Source organism: Harmonia axyridis, chromosome 3, assembly GCF_914767665.1.
Source record: "Harmonia axyridis chromosome 3, icHarAxyr1.1, whole genome shotgun sequence".
In the NCBI taxonomy this organism is placed as follows: Eukaryota; Metazoa; Arthropoda; class Insecta; order Coleoptera; family Coccinellidae; genus Harmonia; species Harmonia axyridis.
This window is the reverse complement of record NC_059503.1, coordinates 6,377,977-6,404,301: the sequence shown is the minus strand read 5'-3', so window position 1 is coordinate 6,404,301 and position 26,325 is coordinate 6,377,977. Positions and strand designations below refer to the sequence as shown.

Here is a 26,325-nt window from a genome sequence, read left to right as displayed (position 1 = left end):
GTTGCACTTTAAAATAGTTTATTTCCTAACATTACTACTATCATTCAATGACTCGCTTCAAAAATATAAATCATACATGTCTTATAGTACACATCATTGAAAAATAAACATCGTTGGAAAATAAGAGTTCACAAATTGCAAAATTCTCAATGAACAATGCTAGTTTGGCTTTAATTCTTTAACCTGAAACACACCTGGATCCTTACATACAAAATTTTATACCAAAGAATTTCAAGCCAATGCACAAGTTTACACACTTAAAAATTTAATAACAGGTATTTAATCAGAATATAAATTCATCATTCATAAGAATATTGCTTGAAATAATGATTTTTTTTCTTTAAAATTTTTCCCTACAAATTTATTCACAATGTTTAATTTGATATCAATTAGAACATGATAGGAAAGTAGAAGATTATGGACAGAATTTATCGTTAAAATGTAAATTGGATCATTTCCGATTTTTGAATGTTATTAATTCAATTTGGAATTTAATGCCTCGAGTGTCCAAAAAGAACTCATCTTCTGCTTTCCAATTCAAATGAGCAGAATAAAACCAAGAGCTGTTCAAGTTTAGATGATTTAAATCTAGTTGTAGAAAAAGATCAATAGAAACATCAAAAAACGAACATTAACTTTTTCAAAACCCAAAAAGAAAAAATTTTCTACTATGAAACAAAATATTGAATATTTCTTTTCAAATTGTGCTGATTTTTACATTTATTGCTGAGAAGCGTCCTTTTGAACAGCTCTATGTATTAATTTATGAGCCACCCAATAGAAAGTTTGACAACAAAGAAACTCAAAGGAATTAATTAGTATACAATTTATTTTGGTGAAAACAATTAAACTTAATAAGTTTATACAATCACTTCAATATAAAAATTATTCCATTGCATGAAGTAGACACAACTTTTTTGTACAATTCATATATTTTTTTTTTATAAATATCTATACATTATAATTTACAATAATCAACATATTATTAAACAGATTTTAACTAAAAATCATCAGGAACCAATCTCATCAATAAAGAAAGATCGATTTTCACTGTTAAAAAAATTGAGTACTTTCAGAGCACATCAAAGATATTGGGTATTTTGTAAAAAGTGGACAGTATAAAATTATTACTAAGTAGAAATAATTTGATCTTCTTTATTTAATACCCAAAAAACTATTTATATATACATTAAATTCAAATATCACTAAAATTGGTAATTCATTTTCACGGCAAAGAAATATGTGGACCATTCAAAGTTAACTGAATGGAAGAGAAAATCTCACATACTTGAGTTCCTAAAAGTGAGGAAGACTAAAAATTATGCAACTAAAAGAAAGAAATGTGGAAGCAAATTTTAGAATGATAGATATACACAGCGAAAACATCAATTAAATGCGACACCATTGCAAAAATTTCAACTCTGAATTAATTTCAGAAATAAATCGTAAAATATTATCCATAGGAATATAAAATCGAACAAACTGTAAAATGATTCTTTTTTGCTGAGGTAATAATTTCAAAAATTCATTCAATTACAATAACAAAAATTTCAATTAAGTTAATAAATAATTTGAGTGAAATTAATGAAAATATAATTTTAATATGAAAAGAATCGTCATAAAAGATTCACTTAGTAGTTAGGAAAAAAGAATTGCTAATACCTTAAGAAGGTTCAAAAATTTCCCGAAAATAATTCTGAAATAGTTAATTTAATGATGCACTTACATCATTTTAAATAGATTTTGTTGAATATCGATTAAATTAATAGTTTCCCAAGAAACTAAATTATATTATTAGAAATGAAGTCTATGTACATATAATTATAATCTACAATAAGTTATATACATAAACTTAGAGTAATGAAACTACAGTTTTATAAAGAAAAACATGAGCTACATTACATTTACTAATCAGTTATATTCCAACTTCTGAATAGTAGGTCAATGTTGGAAGCGTCAACGTAATTTTTTTTTTGAGCGATCAAATTTCTTTGTAGTTTTTCTGTTTTGGTAGAACTGAACTGCAACACCTTTAATACAAGTTCTTTTTTACATTCGTTACTGCAAGTCATCTATCTCAAACACACTTCTCACAGTTCTTATTATAATGAGCCTTCGAATGCAGCCATCAAATCACTTTGCATATTCATGTCTATTTTATTCGCCATCTGAAAAGAAAGAGATTATTTGAAAATGCCGATTAAAAAGTAGAATATTATAATCATTGTTCTGGTTCTGAACTATACAGGGTGGTATATCAAAAGAGGTGCAAGGTTGGAAATATCTATACTATTCAATATTTGGTATTTAATTGAATAAAATGTCAAAATTTGCACCTCAACACTGAACAAAAATGCGAATGACATGTGTTTTTACTTCAAATTGACGTCATCGAAAGTTTGCCTAATCCATTTCGTTTCTAATCACGTGATAATAGGTTTGAATTATTTTTATAGCTTTTCTTCTGCATAGTGAATAATATATTTTTTGTCAAATTAATGAAAAAGATTTTACAATATGAGGCGTCATTTTGAATAGGGAAATATCTGGGCTGCTGTCACTTTTGAAGCTGTCACCTCTGGAAATTTGACAAGTAAAAACTACGCAATCACTAAAACTAAAAATGGAAATTTTGGTGGTGATGTGTTTAGACCAAACTCATTTGAAAATGAGACTGGTGCATTTGTTGCAGTGAATGGATTGCGCTACCGAGCTATGATTAATAATTTTTTATGGCCGGAATTGGAAGATATTGATGTTGACGAAGTTTATTTTCAACAAGATGGCACTACGTACCAAACAAGTAACAAAACAACAAAACAATGGCAATTTTGCAAGAAAACTGCCTTGTCGTTTTATTTCTCGAAGAGATGATCACAATTGGCCATCGAGATATTGTAATTTAACACCTTTAGACTTTTTTCTTTGGGACCACGTGAAAGATAAGGTCTATCTCTATGTCAATGCTTCGCAATCAATTGAAGACCTTAAAGATGGAATTCAACAGGAGCAGTTGATTTTTTAAGAGTAGGCTTGTAGGTATTGATGATACTCGACTGCGCAGGACAACTTTATGGAAACTTACCACTTCTCTACGTCTTCTTTCTTGTTCAAGCAATCTTTGTCTTTCCCTATCTATATTTCCTGACACTGTAGCTTGTGCCCCAGGAGATAGGTTTCCGTCAGCAGGAGAGGAAGCAGACCTCAATTCTTCTACCCTAGCTACAGGAATGGGCTGTTCTGCTACAGCTTTCCTATAAATTGAAAAGATGTTCAGAGATCAATTTTCAATCAAAAATTCGAAATAGGGTTTCAAATTGAGCCATAAGAGTACTAGAAAGGGGTGGGAGGTACAACTATCCTACCCTTGGATACTTTCTGTATAGGCGAGTTTTAAAGTTGGAAGTTAAATTCAACTGTAGATTCCTCTCAAAAATTGATATTTGAAATTTTTCCAGATTTGGTTCATGTTAAAAGTTACAGGCTGTTGAATTTACAAAAAAATTGTTTTAAACTGGTCATTTTTTTTCCAAGATCTCGTAAGGATATATTTTTTCAATGAGAGTTTTTTGTAGGGTTCGAAAACCATTAAACCCAATTCAAAACTCACCTTGCTTTCTCTAACGCATCCTCCTCTTCTCTCTCTTTCCTTCTTTCGAGTTCAGCCCTTTGCCTTTCCCTCTCCGCCTGTTCCTTCTGCTGTTTTTTCAATTCCAAGTTCTCTAGACGTTGCTGTTTCTCTTTGGCCTTATTCTGGAACGCCTTAAAGCTATCTATAACGGCCGATTGCTGCTTGCTATTACCTGCGGCGTTCTGAGGAGAGTTCACCTTGCCTAAACTGCACCAAGAACTGGCGTTCTTGATATTCTGGTCCTGTTTGGCCTTGAAGCTCTGCCCGTACACCGGAGCTTTCAGCTCCATCGGCTTCTTGTCAGCGGCCATCTGAGCCGACATGGCGTTGACATAGTCCTCGTGCTTCATCTGGTCTTGCTGCTCCTTCTTGTGCGGCATGCTGTTCGGCTGCGGCAGTGGATCAAACATAGAGGGCATCACCATGCCCATGGAAGCCATACCGTTGTTGTTGGTCTGCATATAGTCGTGCTTCATACCATAGCCGTTGTTGCTGGCGTGCATCATGTTCGACTGTGTGGTGATTGGATGGATCATCGAGGTGGGCGGGAGATCGGACTGGTGGTGGGGATCGTGGAGCTGCGACATTGGGTACAGTGCATTGCTCATAGCCTGGAGCTGCTTGGGTTCCATTTGTTGCTGCTGCAACATAGGAGGGTTAGGAACTTGGGGGATATTTGGTTTCATCATGGGGTTGCTAAGGGAGGGTGGCATTTGCGCGATGCCAGCTGCCATGCTGGCGGTCGGTTGGTTGCCGGCTATGATATCATGCTCAAGGCTGGCCAACGATTGCTCCAGCGGGTCGGTGTAGGTGTTTGGCATTGGGTCCAAAGCCATTTTGGGCTTATCGGGAGATGGCGTTGGCATAGGTACAGTCTTAGGACCCTGCGGGGCTGCCGTCAACATTGTATTCTGTATCGGCACGTTGGTTACAGCGGTAACCGGTGGTTTGTCGTTTTGGACCTGTTGCTGGTTGCGGTGAATGCCGATGTCACTCGGTTTACCGTTGGTTTGGTTCAGCATGTTGGTCGGTGGCACGCTAGAATTTTCTATGGACTGTGGTGGTACCGGCGCCGTCAGTGGTTTCACTATGTTCTAATTTGGAGAGAATAAGCAATGAGTTCCGCATCTTTCATAATAGAACAATAGATACTACTAATTAATGAATGGTGTATACTTAGTCCTCTTACTTTTCGAACACTATTCGATATAGCTTCTAAAATTTACACGAATCGATAACTAAATCGATTTAGGAAAATTCAAAAGGGGGTACTTTACAGGGTGTTCTGGATTCAATATATTGTAGCAATGAGATGTTGAACGCAACATTTGGTAGATTATGGAAATCATGAAATCTAGTTGCGTTTTGAAGAAAAAATGAAAATAGCACAAAATTTAAAGGGAGAAACACGTTGAAGTACTCAAAAGTGATAATGACGACCCATTCTGAATTTTCCAATTTTATTTGGTTATGCATGAAATATATTTCACTTATAATAGTAACTATTAGGTACCTCTCGAATATGAGAGTCTACTTCTTGTTATTATTCAATTAATTACTACTGCTTATGAGAGAAAAATAAAAAATCCCTGGTTAGTACTGAAATCTTCTTTTGCCTTTTACTTCCTAAAGAACTGTCCGATTTCTTTTAGAGACCACTGTTTCAATATTATCTGATATTTATCTGCTCTTTATTTCAATACCGCTCAACCATCTAGTGAGTTTGAGTACAGTTGATACCTCAACAACTAAAAGAATTTTGACAGTCCCTCCAAATTGGTTTTTCGAATCATCAGTGTCCGGAATAAGCTTGAAAAACTGACATCTGTCTCAATTTTCTTATTAAAATGTGACTTGCTGCAGGCTTTTTGGCAGTATATTTCTTGATAGTGTACTTCAGATTTGATATTATACATTAAATATGATATCATACTACATAAAGTTTAATCTACAATTGTTACTTTGAACTATTCTGCTATAAGTTTCTCAACTATACTGTTGATGAATGCCCAAACTAATGGCACTTTTATACTGCTCTATTATGTCTCTTTTTCAATAAATGAAAGACTACCCCGCTTGTAAATTACTGTACTCACCATGGGGTTTGTTACGATATTTCCAGCAGATGGATTAGGGGATTTCTTACTTTTCTTTTTGGGAGGTCGACCTGGTGTACCTATAAAAACTCTCACGCTAAGTAACTTGAATGACGCTTAAACTTTAACCTTGAGTGCATTAATTATGTAGGAGAGGTCTTACCGAATGAACAATCAAAATACAATAAATTCATATTCAATTTATTCGACATCAGTAATTATACTAACATCATTCATATACTTTGATCAAAACTTTACAGCAAAGGTGAAAAAAAAAAAATTAGAGTGGAAAACAGGGCGACACCAACTACAGAAAGGCATGAATGAATCATAATCACTTATGTCCTTCAGAAAAAAATATATATTGTGTCTTTCTATTTACAAGTTTTTTTTTTAGCGTTTGTGCATTATTATTTACATATTTTCATTTGCTTTTCATCAAACTCTAAAAATAATGGGAAAGCAATGCCCTTTTTAGTTTATAGAAGTGTCATTAAAGAATAAATAAAACTGAAATGCGAAAAATATATATATGTATATATATTATTAAAATTATATCAGTTACAAAAAAAAACAAAAATATAGGTCTATCATATAACTCAAAAAAAGTTAAACAGTGCACAATATAATTTATAGAGTGCCGGTATGTACAACCATACCATAAAAATAACTAAACTTATCACTTTCATATAGCAAAAATCTGGTTTGTCTTTAAGTAAATGATAAAACCATATATTTCTCGAAAAATATCAATTGTCTTTGTGAATATACACTGGAATTAATCACAATGTTTGAAATACGCACTTAATTTCTACATTTAATCTCAATGAGACCTAACCTGACTCGATTCCTACATTATGTCTGATAAAATTAAACAATAAAGCAGTTTCACCTGAGTGCAAACAATGTGATTGGAGGCCAGCAGATTGTTCAAACGATAAATTATCATCATCAAGTTATGACCAATCGTAAACCATACAATACTACCATACCATAAATAATGTCATACTTTTCAAACCTGCTACATTTTAATTTATTGTAGACTTTTGCAGGGTGGAATCAACACTTATTTTTTTTTTTTTTAATTCAAAATTAATTAAACTAATAAAGCTTTTTCCTACGGTTTAGAGCCCTGAAGAAGGGTGTTCCGATGGGGTTGAGTCCAAAAACGCAACCGTTACAACACTGTTTGCACCCACTTATTAAATATAACTACTTGATAAATTTAAGAATGTACCAGGCTAAAAACTTACGGCAAAAAAATTGAATGGCATCAATCCTTCTGGATAGATGGGGAACCCAACCAATCAGGCGATGCCATTCAATTTTTACGAACAATGAGAAATGTTTACTTGCCACCACACACATTGTCTGCATCAGATGTAGTAGCGCTCATAGAGAGAAAAAGAAAAAATAACGAACGTAAAACTTTAAAACTATATCACCAACGATTACAACAATTATTTATTGGTGTGGTAAGACCCCCCATGTATGGTTTGTCCGCAGCTGGCAGACTCCACACAAAGTACTGCACTCAAGGCTAAAATACTGATAATTCACTCCAGATAAAAATGTTCTCGAAGAGATAAAGGTTGAAATAAAAAAAAAAGAAGATTAGGCGCGCATCAAAGAGTATGCAAAGAATTTCTTGTTTTCAACAAGGATAGGTAAAGGCAAACCGATTATAAACTGTCGACCAGATTGTACACTTCTTCCAATGTCTATCAATTTTATGCGAATTCCTTTGAAAGAATTTTTATTACTTTGAAATATATTGCTATTTGAATATATCCAGCGTTAATTCCAAAAAGCGGAATGTTAAGCGTAATTTTGTTCAATTGAATTCGAAATTTTATAGCTTTAGACATAACTTTTTTTGGCAAAGCCATTACTAAAAGGATTTAGGCCGTAATATCTTAATTGAACATTAGATATGCGATATCAATATCATTTTTGGTACTCATGCTGGAAAGCTGAAGTAACCACATTCTTATTTCCTTCAATTCGCTTTAGACACACGATTCGACAACAAAGCTTACATCATCACGAATTATAGGTTACTAATTAAACTACAGAAACATACAAAAAGGTTATGGTGCCACACTTAGCAGAGATTCTAATCTACCTTACCGTTGGCTAAAACTTTTGTCAAAATTGTTGTTGTATAAAATTTTAATGGCAATAATGACATAACCTCTATTGAAAAATAATCAAGCATATGTAGTTGTAGTAATAGTAGCATAGGTCTTAATTACTGGTGGGGGTAGCAGCACTCTTACCATTTTAAATGTTTTAGCAATTTAGTTTCTAACCTGTAGTTTTTGGTGATCAACTTTGTTGTCAAAAAGTGCGTCAAAAGCAAATTAAAAAATTCCGTCAACAAGCGTCTGGTTAATTCAATTCTCAAGTAGAGTACCAAGTCCACAGATATTATTATATTTTCGTTACTTATATTCATAATAAGAGTATAAAAAGGTTGAATAACAAATGGATGAGTAGTAGGAATTCGCATTTTCAACAGGTCGACGTTTTTGCCATATTGCAACGGATATTTTGAGTCATTTTTTCTAGTTCTTTACAGCACAAAAGAACAGACGAATCATATAAACAATCATAAATAATCTAAAAACAATTACAAACGTTTTGAACTGTAATTTCACTATTTACAATTTATACTTTCATCAATTTCGTTATATTCAAAATACTGAGTCCATTGCTCGTCTAGAATTTCACTTGAAAACACTTCACGATAAATAATTACTTCATATAATGAACCAACATATTGAAATGATGACTTTCTATCATTACATCGTTTAAATGATCTGTTATTTAATTTAATCGAATGGAAGATCATGTTTAGGAAACTGTATGAAAAGAATTCAAACTTCTTTTAGTAATCGTGAGAACAGCACTTTTGCCTGTTGCACTCCGATGTTAATGCACTTTTGTTTACATAATTATTTACAAAAAAAATTCATCCTTAATTACTAGTGAAGATGAAACGAATCCATCTCGGGAGATATTAACCCCTCACAGGGTCTCAGATCGGGCCTGATATCCTGAAGTCATGGCACATTTGATCAAATGCAAAGGCCGAATGACGGTGACGATTTTCGAGAATTTATTTCTCCTTCGAAAATTATATACCTGACCATTTTACCGATATCTATCTACTTCTCTGAGTACTCGCAGTACCGAATCTACAAACGTTTATTTTTTTTAAATATTTCTAAGCCGCGTTTTCGAAGTCAATAAAAAGCTAACCTGCTTCGCTGTCACTTGAATCGCTGGAGCTGCTCGTCAAACTAGAACTGCTGCTGTCAGAATCTGAGCTGCTGGAGCTCGATGAGAGCCTACCGGATGGCCCACCAGCACTCGAATCCATCTTGCCAGCATCTTCTGGAACAAAGGTGAAATCGGGATCAATTAATGTAGATATAAAATAAAATTGATAAAGAGAAAGTAAAAGATATACACTCGGTCAGAAAGTACAGGGAATTGGGGGAAAAAACCGACATGAAATCAGGAATTCACTTTTAGTTTCTGAAGATAACAACAACGTTATTGAAACGGAACGAAAAAAACAGGCCGAAGTCCAAGATAGATGTAAATTTTTTTTTTATTGCAAAGGTGAGCTTTCGGAATTCTTGCCAGGTGAGAAACGGTTAAGAAAGAATGTCATTCCAGAATATCCCGTTACTTTTTTGACAAAGTTGAAAAAAAAAATCAAAGATGATAAACCAACCTTTTTTGCCTCCCTTCTTAGAGTTTCCAATTTTATCATTAACATCTAACAGTCTTTTCTCCAATTCCTGTTTCTTTTCAGCAATTTGTTCGTCTTTCGACTTGCCAGGCATCTTTTTATCTGCAAAAAAAATTTATATCTAAGCCTAAATATTCAAACTTCAATGCCTGAAAAGTCCCCACTATTTAATTTAAACCACATACCAAATTATATAAAAAAGCAAAATTTGTATAAAAAAAAATTAACCATAAGCTACATCTAAATTCTTGAAAATTTTAATAAGAATTAAACTAAAGAGAAAATCATTACTAATATAACTAATAACTATTTTAATACCCTACCACCAAAAATTCAGCGTTGATAATTGTAATCGCCATTTGAATTACACCTTAGATGGTAGAACATGCTGCTAGTAAGTAAAAGAAGTTCAATAATAATACTACAACATGAAGAAATTTTAATCAAAATACAGAAGAAAATTGAAATACAGAATATAGAAAACGAAGGTCAAAATTGTGTAGAAAAAAGAAGGAACAGGGAAATTAATTCACTGATGTTAATGTTTATAAGTTATATCGGAATGTAAGGGTTAGTAACGGGTGTTTTTGTCGAGGTATATAACTTTAAGTTGGTATTACTGTTCAAGATGGCGACCGATTTAACAGCTGTCAAGTGATTTATTCTCAGTTTGGTTTGGCAATTCATCATGAATAGACTCATAATTGAACAACGCTTGCAAATAGTGAAATTTTATTTCGAAAATAATGGTTCTGTGCGGAATACGAATCGCGCACTACGTCCATTTTATTTTGTTTAGCGATGAGGCGTACTTCTGGTTGAATAGCTGCGTCAACAAACAAATCTGCCGCATTTGGAGTGAAGCTAATCCTCAAGTGTATGTCGAAACACCGTTACATCCAGAAAAACTGACTGGTGTCATGTAATGCCACAAGATTATCTTGCAGATAAATAAAATTCATGTCAATCGAATAATCCATCGTAGTTTTATTGCAATTTAAAGTTCTATAGCTCTAAAAAAAAAACACCCTTTATAAATTCCAAAGCGAAGATATTAAGAGCAGACAAAAATTTTTTTTAATGAACTTAATTTGGAAAATAATTGTAACATATAGAGGCTACAAATGAAAACTTGACGTTGAAGTTTTATAGGTTATCCAAGCCACGTTTTCATTAAGTTCACCACACAATTATATGACATGTTTCAACAATTGACGTAGAATACTGTTTCAACAGGTAATCCACTTTCATTTGAAACTTCTTGCACTTACAAAAATTAGATAAAACACAAAGCTCATTCCAGAAAACCTCAAGAACCAAAGCTAAAAAAAGACCTGAAAACACCAGCAACTTCTACCATGCTTAAAAAAAAAAATGTGTAGTTCCAATTACAAACGCCACATAGCAGAGCTCCCACTGATATTTTGGGGTTATCTGCTACTTTTCGGTGGTCTGGTGCATTTGCCAACCGTTAGACGTTGAGTAACGGAACTTACAGTAGGGCTTACGTGGCTTTTTACGTAGACATGAGGCAACATAGCTTTCCAATTCCCTGAGCGTGGAAGGTTTCAAAGTCTCGAAGTCTATCTCTATTTCATCTGGATTCGAATCCCTGAGTGAGGGTTCCCTTGACTGGATTATATGTACAACTCTACCTAATTTATCGCCTATAACAATAAGATATAGTTAACTACGGAGTAAATGAAGTATTTCTAATGTATACGGGAGGGAATATAATGGGAAGTATTATTTTTTTTCGACAGAAGCTGGAACTCGTCATTTCACCAAAAACTGCCTTTATAAAATAAACAAAGATAAGCGTCAACAAATTTTTTATAAATAATATAAATAATGAAACTTTGGTATATCGCAAAGGTGAATACTGATGATTGAGACATCTCACTGAACTAGACTGTGAAGTTAGTCGTGGATAAACAGATTTTAATGTTGCTGCTTGTAATTACTCATTTAGCACTCCAGGCAACATGAAACTAACAATGAACACTTTCAACAACATTTGGAAAGATAGGATATGCAACAATCAAAACCTATGCGTTATCGAATAAACAAGTGTTCTCTTTCAATGTCCAAGTGGGGATAGTCACAGCACGGCCTGTGCTAGCGCTTGAATATTTGTTTCTCCAACCGTGATATGGATTATAACAATTTTCTTCCGTTGTATACAAGAAATATAATTGCGACAATTACAATTAACGACACAAATAATTTCTCCTGTAAAAATGAGTACTTAGATTCTTTTTCGCCATAACTGATTTGAGAATAGAACAAATTCTACAGTTGGAGAGCGACTAATATTCAATCTGCAGCGCTAACGCAGGCCGTAACTCTGACCCTCCCCACTTTGCCATTGAAAAAAAACACTCGTTAATTCAATATCGAATGACTCAGATATTTTGATTGTAGCATTATTCCACCAGAAATAAAGTATATAAGAACTAAAAAAAACTTTAATATTAAGCTCAAGTTGTACCTGAAAGATTTATTTTGTTTAGTTTAACTTTGTTGTTGTTTTGAATATTATATAGTATTAATTTTTTGTATATTGTTAAATAGGCCTTGTCACCAGTACTTGTACTGTATTAGAGGTCAAGAATAAAGAAGTAAATAAATAAAAATAAATAAAATAAAATAAATTCCACTAGTCCCGAAATAACGTTGAATATCGTTTCTTTCCGAGTACCTGTTTATTCCAGGACATTTGAGAATAATTTATCTGAATAATGAAAACAGGACTCACCTGGCAATTTATTAATATCCAGAGACAGCTGGCGTTTCTCATCGTAAGACATTGGCTTGGCATTATCCTCGTCTTCTGAATCGAAAGGCAAGGCTACTGCCGGAGCCGCATTCTTCTTCCTTCCAGCACCAGTCTTGTTATTAGCCTTAGTTCTCTTATTTGGTGCATTCGGGGCCGCAGCCGGTTTGGCACCACGCAATCCTTTGCTCTTGGGCGGTTTCGCGTTGGCATTCGGAGCTGGTGCAGCGTTGTGATGCATGTTAAGCGACGACTTGCCAGCGGAGTGATGAGCTTCACCAGCCATCTTAAGATCGGCACCGGATACAACACTGGCTATGCTATCATCCACGCTGTCCGACATCACAGAATTTGATTTGTTAGCGTGAGATGATGGTTTACCCATACCACTGCTGCTACTGTTTGGAAGAACCTTCTTATTAGGTTTCTCCTTCGCCTTCTTCTTCTCTTTTTTCTTTTTCGAACTTTCTTCTTCAAGACTCTTTATTTTCTCTTGTATAGCGAGAACCTGTAAGCGAATTGAAAATTACTATTATTTCCTCTTTTAAAGCGTGTAACGAAGAAAATTGGGTTTTTTAATTCATTAATTTTGAATTTTTTCCTACAAACAATTCCAAAACCAAGGGCCCACTGACCTGTTTCTCCAATAGCTTAAGCTTTTTCCTCCGATCTTCCTCTGAATCGTCTGTATCACTCGAAGAATCAGAGCCAGATCCAGAAGAGCTAGACTCAGATTTCGTAGACATTCTACCTATGGGCTCATCAGGTACCTTGGCAAATCTACAAAAAAAAAAAAAAAAAATAGACAAAGAACTAATGCAAAAAAGCTCTGACCAAAAATGTTGATTGCTCAGAATATGATTACTAACCTTGTTTCAAAAATTTCCTGTAGGACCTTCGCCATGGCAACAACGTCGTGGTCTTCAGGGTTGTATTTATAGCAATTTGTAAAAATCAGTCTAATATCGCCGGCAAATTCTTGGGCCGTTCTATATTCCCTGTTATCCATTTTTTGTTTGACAGTGCCTAGATCCATCGGTTTTTTGATTATGTCGTGGTAGTCGTGAAGGCCCAACAGTTGTGCATCTACTGGTTTGTAAAAAGGCCATGCGTAACTCTGTAGAAACCACCGCAAAAGTTAGTCGGCGTATCAATTTCGTTTATTTCCAATTGGATTGAGAAGAATGAATCAGTGTTAAAAAGCTCATTTTTGTCAACCAACATGAGTTTTCTGGACAATAAGATTTCATCATGAAATAAGTATTATGTTATATTCAAAGTCAATTATGTCGAATGGCATGCTAGTGGTTCCCATGTCACTCTGTATACAGGGTAGGTGTAGTGAACTGATGACAACCAAGATAGACAACTCTAATGAATATAAGAACAAATTTCCTGCAAACTCAACCTTATTTATTATGGGTCTCATTCCTGATTTTTTCATATCACCTACAGAAGCTTGTTAATGGTTAAATAACTTTGTTACGGCAGCACAAAGTGGCAACAGCGCCTAATAGCATAATTTGTTCAATCAAACATAAAATATGATATGACAGATATAGAATCTGTGCTTTTCTCTTAGTATTCCTTGATTGTTGGTTTCTACTTCAACAAGTGCAAAAAGTGAATGTTTATTGCACTCGACATGATGTTGGACAACACGTCGAGTGCAATAAACAATTTTTGCACGAGTTGCATACAACATTTTTTCTACGTTCATGCAAAAAGCAAAAAATGATTTATTGAGGTGCGGCACTAGATGTAGGAAAATGAAAAGCGCAACTTGAATACTTTATTATTAATATCGATTTGCATTGAAACAGGAACTAATACTTTACGAACAATTTAACTCGAACTTTATTTTTACCCTCAATGTTGTGAATGAACAATTGGTGCAATTTTCAATATGAATATTTCGTAGTGAAGTACTTTTCAAATCCATTTCTTGATTTGTTACTGCTGTAAATGTACTAGTACTAGGTAACTGTACATCGTTATTTCCTTCAGGCTGAAATATTTGTTTGTCATGATGACAGCATGTTCAAGTAGAATGACAGATGAGTGCAATAAAAACTTTATTGCACTAGTGCAATAAAAAACTTCTTTTTCCACTAAATATAGTTCAATAAAGTTTTGCTTTTTGCATGAATGTAGAAAAATCAAATTACAACTCTCTTTGTTTACCTAATCCACATAACAGATTTAATGTTCTTTTTTACCCATGTGATCTGGAGATGATGTTGCCATATTGTGCAAATTTAAATTGTGACGTTTTAATAATATTCCATAACAAATTCATAATTTTCGTTGGAAGGAGAACTCCCCATTTCAATTCAGTCAAAAAATTAATGAAAATGGTGTTCAAGTTGGGAATAGCCGTTTTATCTAATATACCTAAAATGTTTAGGCAAGAAGTGTTAAAAGTTTACTTTTAACAAGCAGTGTGGATGTCTTGAATCGCATCGAAACATTTCCTGCCATTTTCATATTATTGCAAAAAACTAGTTATTCTTTCGATCTTTAACACCCTCAGTCTTAGAAATGAAAAGAGTTAGGACCCATTTTTGCAGGAAAGCCATTCTTATTTTCATTTGAATGTACTATCCATCAACACAGAGAGTGAAATTGACTCTGAATACAGTGGCGCAAGTCTTGTCAGTTCCCAATTTATTTATAATAAAACATTTCAGGAGAATCTGAAATAATTTAGTTCAGTACTTACAGAATGCTTCTTCGAGAACAACTCCTTGAGGATTTCACTACAGGCCTTCATCGATTCCGACAATTTGCCACGAGACTTGTGGGATGCATGTTGCGGTACAACCTGAGCGTTAGCGATGATTGGTGGAATGCCAGGCTGATGATATGGCACCATGCCATCTAATTCGGGCCTAGTGGGCTTTTTGATCTGTCTGCCAGATTCCCTCCTAGTTGCAACTTTGGCAGGTGAAGGTTCAAGGGCGGGGTTGTAGTCATAAGCAGTTGCAGAGGGCGTTGTTGTATCCGCCTTTCTTTTCACACCTTTTTTCACCTAAGATAAATCTCAGTTGAAAAACAAAGGATTCGAAAGTACTCAGTTTAAAATACCTATGTTTACTTAAAACTGAAAAATATCACCGTATACTTTAATTTGGAAAGTTATATTCGAAATCAGGAACACTCAAGGTGAATCTGATTTCGGTGGTTAGTAAATTCAATTTTGACCCAAGTATTAGTAAATTTACATAAATATAAAAATTTCTTTGAAAAAAAAAAAGGAATCCAATTCCACTTGCTTTAAATTCGTATTAGAATTAGAGCTTTTGGTATATGCAAGACGACTTTATTCATTTTGTAAAGAAATAGATGTCTAGAAAACAGATTTTGCAAAACATCAGTTTCGTTCACGAGTAACGCGAAGATTTTAATGAACAATAAATAAAAAATTATAAATTCTAGTTTATTAATGCAACAGGTATTTATATACATAACTTTAGCTACATCCTAACTTTCCTTTGATATCTCAATCTACCGTGTGGTTAATAAAATAAAATATTGTAAACTACAATTTTTGAATTAATAAAAAAAATATCCAGTTGAAGCTAAAATAGGCTATTTGACAAGTTTAAAAAAAATGAGATGTATATAACAATTTTATTATTTAAAAGTATTTCATTGTAAGAATTACTTTGATTCATTACATTCTTACTACAGCAATCTTTTTTCAGTAAGAATTCAATGTTGTTTTAAATGCCATTATATTTTATCCAAAAATATTTAGAAATTTGCAGCGAAAAACTGAACGTGAAAGAATTAAAATATAAACACACATGTTCATCGCAAATTGACGTCATCGAAATTTTTTTTTGTCAAATTAATAGAGATCGTTTTTGAATTTTCAATCTATAAAAATGTTAGGATAAAGAACAGTATTTCTCTAATTCTGTTCATTCTTCCACATCTTGTAGAACAAAATCGTGCGAGAATATATCAGAAACGCACAGTTTTCATGGTTATATTTTATTATTCTATGTTGGTACTCCGAACTTTCCGCCACGTCTTTATCTGTCAATTCATCAATTTGCCTTAAAGAAATCAGTTCTGCCAACCAACATTTTTCAATGCAAAAATCACTAAAATATATTTATGGAAATATTTCATTAATTTCAATGAAAATGCAATGAAATAGAGAAAATAATGTATAATACTCGTACAGAAGGCTCATTCTACCACTCGTTCATTCCAAAACTCGCCACTTCGTGGCTCGTTTTTGAATTTTGAACTCGTGGAAGAATATCAATGCCTTCTGCACTTGTATTATAAATAACTATTTCAATACTCTCAAATAGCCTATTTAGTCTGTAACTGAAATTAACGATTATCTAATTTTTACAATAAAAGAAAATATAAATAAATGTATTAAGTTAATTTTTTCTAGATATGCTATTTATCGATGACTACAGATACTACAAGGATTAAATGTTAATAGCCCTCAAAAGTACAAATTCAGAAAGATGAAGTTGTTGAATAATTTTGATAAAACCTTGATTGAAAAACGATATGAAAAACTTCAAAAACATTTTTATGTATATTTTATCTTTGGATTAAAAATAATTTACCGTATTTCAAACAGATATCAATTTTTTTTCTTATTGCATACATTATTTGTAGAATGTTTAAATCTCTCTTTCAACTTGTTTAAAACAAATTTGATTGAAATCGAGCCCCACGTGCATTTAATTTCTCAACATTAAAGTACACTTTTGAGCTTTTGGATGAAGAATAGCCGATGAATCAAAAATTTATTATCAACAAATAATAAACCTGAACAAATTCAATATTTCTCTACTGAACTTTAGTTCAGATAACTTCCAAAATAATGCCGATGTTTATGCATTCAGAGCGCAATAAAAAAAATATCGAGTTACTTTATCAATCAGTTTAAAACAATGGATTTACAAATTGTTATCACAGCACAAAGCTTATCTTCGAGATTAAAATGACAATATTTGATTTTCCAAGAAATTCAACTGGAAGATAACGTTCCCAGAAGTAAAAATGCAAGGTATCAAAAACAGTCAAAACAACATTCACCTTCGCAGGTTGTGAGGGAGGAACTACGTTGGGCAATACAGAATTATTGCCATCTAGGTTGTTTACCGGCAAAGCAGCAGCATGATGCCCTGCAGCCGAAGGTGCTTGAGATTGAAGAGAGCTAGAATTTACCGAGGGTATTGTGGGGGTTGCTGTGCTTCCAGGAACAGACGCGCTTTGGCTCAATGGCAGTCCGGACGAACCTAAGAGAAGTGAAAATCCATTAAAAATCATTACCATATCATTCTTTCCCTTTCTACTTATAATATATGAAAAAAAAAAAAAATTTTTTTTTTAAATTTTTTCCAAATATGAGTTAAGTACAAAAATTTTTCATATCCCCTCAAATTAAGTCTTTACTTCAAATTGACGTCATCATTAATTCGCCCAATACAATTAATTGAATTTGTTGAGTTTTCAGAAATTCAATAACATGGTTTTTTGTCAAATTCTCAAAAGTCTAACCTATGAGAATGTCAATGAATAGGAATAATTTATATTGTCAATTAACCCAGTGCTATGTTGGGTTAGAAAGACAGAGTTACAATTAGAGTTTAATTCATGAAGATGTTGAAAAATTGAAGGGAAAACTAGAAAGTGTGGTATGATTTCGTAGGTGATGATAATACATGTTGGATTCTGAATCTTACCTGTGGTAGTACCAACTGGAGTTGGAACAGTTGATGAGACAGCAGCCGGGGGCCTACCTCGCCCTTGGCCGGTGGCACCAGCAGCGTTCTTCTTTCCTTTAGGACCTTTGACTGGGGGCGTTATAACTATTTCTTCTTTTGGCATGTTCGCAACTTCAGTCAGAAATACCTTTTCCAGCGATTGAGCCATCAGAACGACATCTTCACCTGGTTTATTATATACATAGCAATTCGTAAACATTGTGTTGAAATCCTGAATGCATTCTTTTCCTGAATAGTAATAATTGTTTTCCAGTCTTTTCTTTATTGTGGTCAAATCCATAGGAGTTTTGATAATTTTGTGATAGTCCTAAGTAGAAAAATTTTTAATTATAAATGAATCATGCTATTCCCCTCCAAGTAATATAAAGAATTACATTGTGCTCGCGATTTTGTTCGCTTGAAGAACTATATAATTTAGGATAACAAACACTGTATAGTTTTGATGAGTTTTGAAAATGAAGCATTTCTTATATTATATCACTCACATTAAATTTCTGACTGAAATAATGATAGGTGAAGAAATCATCTTGATCAAAATTTTTTTGAAGTATGAAAAAAATTACGAGACCAGCATAATTTTAGTAACCTACTTATGAGACCCATTATTTTTACATATTTAATGGATTCAATCCATTCTTGATGAAAATTCATTATTAAATGAATTAGAGCAAACTGAATTTCCACAAATATTACATTTGTGAAAATTAATTTTGTTTCATTCCATTCATTATTTTAACAATGCCAATATCTATTTGTTAGTAACATTTAAGTCTCAATCAACCAGATTTCATCACCAGAGAAGCTCGGACGCAAAATCCATTGAGATTTGTGTTTTAAGGATAATGAAGGAACCCTTCTTCAGAAAAGAGTGATCTACATTTCTAAAAACGATCTAGTATGAATACAATACTTCAAATTGAAAAACATATCAAATATAACAAAATTATTTACTTCCTCAATTATATTGTTTTATTATTATTACTATGAATTTTCATTCAAGTAAGGATGGATCAAATCCATTGAATACTTAGAATTTATGTATAATTCGAAAAGAAGTTTTCTAATAAACAAAAAAAAATTATTTAAGGCATAATATAAATTATTCTTCACTGAAATTTTAGTTTCGCCACTCCAAAAGAGAAAAAGTAGAGCATATTTCTTATGCTATCAAAGTATAGCTAACTTTTTTATCTGATCAATATCAATCAACATTAAACTTGTTCTTGGAGATTACACCAAGAACATTTTGATATTTATCAAAACACTTCCAATTTTAAATTAGAATATTTTTTAGTACTTGATATTCCTTTTCTGGGAAAAAAATTTTGATCTTCTTGTTTTCATGCAAGCAAACTTATTTATATAGACAATATTATCAATGTAATTCTTATGAATTTATCATTCAAAATAATTTTGAATGTCACTAACCGGTAATCCAAGTTTTTTGGCATCCACAGGATGCTGGAATGGCCACGAAAACCGATGCTTCCATACTGCTTTGAAAACGGTCTTTTGCAAAAATTGCAGCTGGTTTGTCACCGGCCCTGGCTTATCCTGAGGCGGCTGAACTGGGGGTTGCACTACTCCGTTTATAGGCTCCATTGCTTCAATTCTTGATGTTTGTTGGTTACTGTCCAGAGACTATAAAACAAATTGTTCAAATGAATCATTTGAAATTTGTAGACGTTATTCATTAAAACATGCATATACTATGCAAAGCTCTGAACTTCTGGAAGCTTTTATGAGAATGCAGAAATATCAAAAATAAGACAGTGAATAAATCATGAAAAATTGTTTCAGACAGAGAATATTTTGATCATGATAAAACATGATCAGAGAATTTCTAAAGAAATACATCAAACCCCAAATACACTTCCAAGCATCTATATAAAAGCAGGTGAAATCAATTGAAATACCAAAGAGTCATATGAATGGAGTACTGCGAGTAGTATCAAACTCAATGCTTGAGGATATAATCATGTAGATGAAAGAAGCAGTTTCATAGATTGCATACCGTTTTACTTTGGACAGAGGCTTCACCTTGCTGCATTGTCACCCTTAAGCCTACGGAATATTACAATATATGATTTTAACGAACTTTAATCTATTTTTTTCTTACCAGTAGAGAAAAAATCTCATGTGACCCAGGCCTAATAATCAGCTGGACCAAAAACAGCAGTCTTCAAAATGAAACCCCATTATTAGGGAATCCATTTTAGAGTGCAAAACGCATTGTATTGTATCCCCGATCTACAAAAAAAATAAGTATCCTTAGATACATGCTTTTGATGCTCATTAATAATGGATTGTTTATGCATTTATATTTTGAGTATAACAATCGCAAAATACCGCCACACCCTCGATTTGTAAAGAGCGGGGTGTTTGAGAATCCTCCACCAAATAGTTTACTCAAAAAACATCAAAATAAAGGCAGACCTAGATTGTCCTCTTTATTTATGAAGGAAGGAGGTCAATGTGATAAGTTGATATAATCGTGTTTTCGATTTTCACCTGGTCACATCTAATAATTAATAATAATAAAGTATTGCACAAGTTAAACTACGAGATTCTCTAAATTGTGAAACGACTCTATTCGCAGCCGCGGATTATTTCTCGATTACGATAGACAACGGACGCTTTGGAATGCCTCGAGACATATATCCAACCGTTAAACGCGGGAAAAACATGAAATAACCTAAAATACTCATAATTTTAACATTTCGGTGTTGAAAAATACAGAAATACTCATTCAAACATCATTTCAGAACGTTAAAATCGAATAAATCGCTTATTTTACAACATGGCGGTATACTCGATCAGTTCACTAGTGAAGCCAAGATTTCATTCAAGTTATCTGAATTAAATCTCGTATATACGTCCTAAAATATATTTCTGATATCTTTCCCAAGTTTTAAACTAAATTTTACAACTTACTTTGTTATTTTGATGTTTAATCCACACCAGCAGAGTTAAAAAATTTGGATCAACACAACACACAGCACCTAGCACAAACCCGCTTGCCAAGCTAGGCGCATCTTGTGATGATGGCCGACTTCATGTAGAACTTGCTGGCGATTTCAACATTTGCTCTTCTTTATTTTACTTCACAATTGCTTCCAGTAATGAAAAAACGTTACTACCGTATTCGAAAATTGAGAATTGTTGATTGTCTCGACTTAGAAATTCGAAAATTCTAAGAAAAAGTGAAAATTCTTGATAAACAATGCGTCATATATACGAATCCAAAATGGCTGCTTCAGTTTCTATTTCGGATCTTCATTCACTGTTGTATTCCAACTTCCAAAGAGATTTTAGGTATCAATTTCTCGTCGAAAACTTGTATGTGAATAGTAAACACAATAATATAAAAATGCTTACTGAATGTTTATTATTTATATGTTCTTTAATTTTAGGAGATAGACTTGATTTTCATCAAACGTCATTGATTAACCATTTTTGCCCGCATTACGCTTGCGTTGCGCAGACTAACATGTGTAATCAAATCTAAACATGAAGTTTAATTTAGTGTAATAAATATATTGCAACTTTCTACAAAACACATCACTCTTTATTCAGACAATAATGATACGTACACCACATACTAATTGAAATTTCGTCACAAAATATTTCGAAAATACTCGACCATTTTCGAAAGACTTGTCCTTAATTCCACGTCATGTGACTAACTAACATCAAATTTTTGGTAGAAGCATAGAACTTTTAGTCTTATTTATTTTATTCTTGGCCTGCTACATATTGATTTTTTTTCAGAATAATAACTTTTTGATAAATTTTCCTTAACTTTGACTAAAAACGTTATACGTTCATCCAATTATTCTGTTCTCACTTTTATTGATTACAATTTCAAGAAATATTCAAAAAATTTGAAATAAATAGCCGAAGGGCAAAAAAGAGTGTCATCCATTCAAATTCCATTGGCGATTCAAAGATGTCACAATTAAGATACATCTTATGGTGGATTTATGCACCGTACCTAAGAACTATGAATTAAGAATAAAACCTGAGAATTCAGTGGCGTTTATGCACTCTTTTGTTAATTCTTATTTATTGTGAAAAAATTAAATCAAATTTTTTCAAATATACCTTATAATTTTCATCAATAAACACGAATAAAAAACATAAAATGATAGAAACTGGTACTCCTTAATATTGAAATTCTATGCAGCGCACGCGCATTTCTATATTTTACCTGAGCCCTTAGTTCTTAGAATGCACAATGAGTCACTTCACAATAGAAATATTTAAGCTGTACTCGATAACGGAAATTCCTAGGAGCATTCAATTAGGGCTTATCTTCAACTCCAATCGACAATCATAAATCAAACTTTCTAATAGATCTCTGCCAGACAATTGTTGTCTTGTCTCTGAGTAGTCTGTCAGTTGAAACCTACCTCATAAATAATGTCGTTGAAGAGAAAATCTGCAGAATGACTAATCCTATGCTGAGTCCTAAACTAATGGGATGTTTTCAAGTAAAACTGTTATTTTTATATCCCTTTTATGTTGAATATATTTCTGTTCGTATTTCCAGTTTAGAGGGACCCTCTATATTAGACCTAGGGATGGGCAAAAATATCGATATTTTTTCAGAGAATGTTTGATAAATATCATCGATATTTTCAATACTGATATTATCCATATATGTATATATTTCAGAGTATCAAATTCCATATTTTTTAATTTTTCGCATTATGATTTCGACCTCACGAAACATATTACCTCCTAGTTCCATTAGTCGAAATTCCTGATTTAGCAGACTCTAAAATAAAATTGAATATTTTCGATATGTAGCAGTTTTGAAATTCTACACATCGAAAATAAAAAGTTATGACTCAACCTTGCTAAAACCTCAAGAAATAAATAGACACAATAAAATTGGAATATAATTAAACCGCCGTTTTCAAATATCTTTCTGTACTCTGAGTCCTAAACCATTTATTGCTAGAATTCCCAAGATCCCTTATACCCACCCCATATTAACCAATACAATAAGTAGTATTTTCAGTTTTGAAATTATACATAATAAAAATATGCACACTACTAAATATCTTGTTTTTGTGCTAAAGGACCTTGGTCGATTGCCCTTTGATAATTAGTTATCAATAAAGATCAGTTATTATTGTTATTACCTTGTTTTCAACTAAATCTGGAATTTCGACTAATGGAACTAGAGCCTAATATGTTTCGTGTGGTCGAAATCATAATGCGAAATATTAAAAAATATCGAATTAGATACCCTAAAATAAATATCGACATGTAGAAACTGAAATTCTGCATATAGAAAATATTCCATAAAAATGGAAATAAACTACAAAATATGTCGTTTTTAACTAAATTTGGTCACAATAAATCAGGATTTTGGACTAATGGAACTATAGGGCATAATATTTTTCGTGTGGTCGAAATTATAATGCGAAATATTAAAGAATATCGAATTTGATACTGAAATAAATATCGAATATTTTCGATATGTAGTAGTTTTGAATTTCTACACATCGAAAATGAAAAGTTATGACTCAATATTTCTGAAAGCTCCAGAAATAAATAGACACAATAAAATTGAAATATTATTTAACAGCCGCTTTCAAACATCTTTCTGTGCCTAAAAGTCCTAAACCATTTAATGGTTATTGCTGGAATTCCCAAGATACCTTGTACCATAGTATAAAGATTCTTGCTTCGATATGTGACAATGAATGAAATATGGCTCCATTTCACTCCGGAGTCCAACCGACAGTCAGCTGAGTGGACTGCACACGATGAACCGAATCCAAAGCGGGAAAAAACACAACAGTCAGCTGGCAAGGTTATGGAATCAGTATTCTGGGATGTGCAAGGTATAATATTCATTGATTAACTCCAAAAGGGCCAGACCATCAAAAGCGATTATTATGTAGCGTTATTGGATCGTTTAAAAGACGAAATCGTTAAAAAACGGCTTCATTTGAAGAAAAAAAGGTGCTGTTGCATGAATTGGACTTAGAATTGGTTCTGCAACCACCGTCTCTTCGCCAGATCTGGCCCCCAGCGACTTTTTCCTGTTCTCAGACCTCAAAAGAATGCTCGGTGGAAAGAAATTTAGCGCCAATAAAGAAGCAATCGCCGAAATTGAGGCCTATTTTGAAGCGAAAGACAAATCGTACTACAAAAATGGTATAGAAAAGTTGGAAGATCCCTGTATCACCCTCGAAGGCAACTATGAATAATAAAATCGAATTTTGCCAAAAAAATGTGTTTTACTATGGTAGACCGAGGATTTTTCAATTGGCCTGTTAAACTTGCTTGTAGCTTTATTTCAACTTCAATACTTGGATCACACTCAAACCTAATTTTTGTATGAAGTTTCAATTTGAAATATTTCAGCCAATATTCACACAGGACATTTTCTGCATATAGTGTAACAGACACTTTTACACATCAAATTGTTTAATGAACAACTCATTCCAGATTATTCAGCGATAATTGTTAATTTCATTATAATGTATGAATTTTTATTTTGATAGAAATTTAAAAATAAAACTCATTTCATTTATTGATTCAAAAAAATATAAAATTAAAAACATTTTTTATCAATTTTTCTTAACATGTTCACTGCAACAATAGATTTTGCCCATTTCAAATAATATGTGGCACATGACCCCGGCGGAATGTCACAGTTCATGATTACTGAGCGGCAATGACCCGGTGATACATGTGTAAAAATTTTTTCCCATTGACTTTGAGGCACTACTCATGCTGCAAGAGATAGGTGTCGTAGTGAACATGTTAATTGAGACTTGATAGTGAAATAAAAAATTAATCAGTTTAGGTGATCTAGAATTCATCATTCTCAAATGGATGATGCTTATGCCCTTTTCCTCTGAAAACACCAAAGAAACAAATATTAGAACATGAACCGATCAGAAATAAACTCCAATAATATACATTTTCACAAAAAAATGAATATTTGAGCAGAATAGAACTTTTCTTACCCAGTCATGGGGCAAAATCGTCCATTGCAATCCAATGAATCTAGGTACTGCATATCTTTTGGTGTCAACTGAAAGTCCCATATATCAAAGTTTTGAGCAATTCTTGTTCTTGTCACTGATTTCGGAATTGTAATAACACCTCTCTGCACTTGATATCGAAGGAGAATTTGGGCAGTGGTTTTTTTGTGTGCTTCAGCGAGGGTGATCAGTTTGGGGTCATTCAATAGTTGAGGATCTTCAGGTTTCGCCCAAGGTCTATCTGGAGATCCTAGAGGACTATAACCAGTCACACTGATATCTTTGGATTTGCAAAAATCTATCAATTTCTTCTGGTTCAAATAAGGATGACATTCAATCTTGAAAGAAAAATATATTATTAATTTGCACAATTTAATCAAATAGTATTGTTTCACCTGAAGATTGGCTGGTTTTATTGTTGCAATTTCTAAAACTCTTTCAATCTGCCTCTTGTTGAAGTTGGATAAACCAATGGATTTGGTTAGCCCTTTTCTTGAAACCGCTTCTAGAGCTTTCCAAGTATCCACATAGTCTACGTCACTGAATACTAATTTTCCATGTTCATCGGTTGGAAATACAGCGCCTCCCTCCTTCAAATAATTTCTGGGTTATAAATGAAATACTTAGAAAATTAGTTTTACCTTATAACCCAGGGGCCAATGGATGAGATATAAATTGACATAATCAACACCCAAATTATTCAGTGTTTCTTTCAGAGCACTCTCAACAAGCTCAGGTTTATGGAATGTGTTCCACAGTTTGCTGGTAATGAAGAGATCTTCTCTCTTCACCACTCCTTCTGCTATTTTAGCTTTTATGGCTTCTCCTACCTCCTTTTCATTGCCGTAAATATAGGCACAATCTATATGCCGATATCCTAAGTCAATGGCATCTTTCACAGCTTGAGTTACTTCACCAGGTTTCGACTGAAATTTAAATTAATTTCTGTTCTCATATTAATGAACAATATAATCGACCTCAAGGTCATTGTAATAAAGCGCATGTTTACCAGGTATCATTTTTTATATTACAAAATATACTCACTTTCCATGTCCCTAAACCAAACACAGGAATTTCTTGTCCATCATTGAATTTGACTGTAGGAACTTGCGGAGTCATGTTACAAAACTATATTTGTTCAATTCTTCCTGAATGACTGAATTACAATGGCTCGACCTCTAGAGATACTTGTTCAGATCAACAATTTTATCTCTGGTTGCAGCGATAAATTACGTACATTATGTATACAATTAATTGTTTAGAAGTTTCCATTCATGATAAGAA

General features: G+C 33.1%; 2 protein-coding genes and 1 non-coding gene across 9 annotated transcripts; all 3 read right to left on the bottom strand.

The window, feature by feature from the left end:
- Position 1: 1 nt before the first annotated feature.
- Positions 2-21,715, bottom strand: LOC123675958 (bromodomain-containing protein 3-like). 7 transcript variants are annotated; one of them, XM_045611553.1, is made up of 17 exons: positions 21,625-21,715; positions 20,151-20,281; positions 20,046-20,095; positions 19,460-19,672; positions 17,990-18,338; positions 17,340-17,542; positions 14,989-15,297; positions 13,136-13,383; positions 12,902-13,046; positions 12,249-12,774; positions 10,987-11,157; positions 9,473-9,592; positions 8,992-9,126; positions 5,728-5,807; positions 3,611-4,725; positions 3,086-3,254; positions 2-2,168 (listed from the first exon to the last, which is right to left on the bottom strand). In XM_045611553.1, exons 3-17 carry the CDS (start codon positions 20,079-20,081, stop codon positions 2,103-2,105), a joined length of 3,885 nt encoding a protein of 1,294 aa, XP_045467509.1. In that variant the 5' UTR covers positions 20,082-20,095; positions 20,151-20,281; positions 21,625-21,715; the 3' UTR covers positions 2-2,102. The 7 variants fall into 7 exon arrangements, with proteins under 7 accessions (XP_045467509.1, XP_045467508.1, XP_045467510.1 ...); XM_045611552.1 differs by lacking the exon at positions 21,625-21,715 and adding an exon at positions 20,966-21,618; XM_045611554.1 differs by lacking the exon at positions 21,625-21,715 and adding an exon at positions 20,966-21,618 and having other exon boundaries at positions 8,992-9,123.
- LOC123677213 lies at positions 13,450-13,524 on the bottom strand. The gene has a single exon (XR_006747081.1). It is a non-coding gene; the product is annotated as a small nucleolar RNA SNORD36 (small nucleolar RNA).
- Positions 21,716-24,566: 2,851 nt separating the features above from the next.
- On the bottom strand, positions 24,567-26,272 carry LOC123675957 (aldo-keto reductase family 1 member B1-like). The gene is made up of 5 exons (XM_045611551.1): positions 26,086-26,272; positions 25,683-25,967; positions 25,437-25,631; positions 25,024-25,379; positions 24,567-24,911 (listed from the first exon to the last, which is right to left on the bottom strand). Exons 1-5 carry the CDS (start codon positions 26,158-26,160, stop codon positions 24,866-24,868), a joined length of 957 nt encoding a protein of 318 aa, XP_045467507.1. The 5' UTR covers positions 26,161-26,272; the 3' UTR covers positions 24,567-24,865.
- Positions 26,273-26,325: the final 53 nt, after the last annotated feature.

Excerpts from the sequence above, each read along its gene's own strand:
- LOC123675957 (XM_045611551.1), bottom strand. The coding sequence starts at position 26,160 with ATGACTCCGCAAGTTCCTACAGTCAAATTCAATGATGGACAAGAAATT. Across the intron at positions 25,632-25,682 it reads ATTGGCCCCTGGGTTATAAG|GAGGGAGGCGCTGTATTTCC; the intron begins GTAAAACTAATT and ends AATTATTTGAAG. Across the intron at positions 25,380-25,436 it reads TAAAACCAGCCAATCTTCAG|ATTGAATGTCATCCTTATTT; the intron begins GTGAAACAATAC and ends TTTTCTTTCAAG.
- LOC123675958 (XM_045611553.1), bottom strand. The coding sequence starts at position 20,081 with ATGCAGCAAGGTGAAGCCTCTGTCCAAAGTAAAACG. Across the intron at positions 19,673-20,045 it reads CCTCTGTCCAAAGTAAAACG|TCTCTGGACAGTAACCAACA; the intron begins GTATGCAATCTA and ends TTTGTTTTATAG. Across the intron at positions 15,298-17,339 it reads CTCCCTCACAACCTGCGAAG|GTGAAAAAAGGTGTGAAAAG; the intron begins GTGAATGTTGTT and ends GATTTATCTTAG.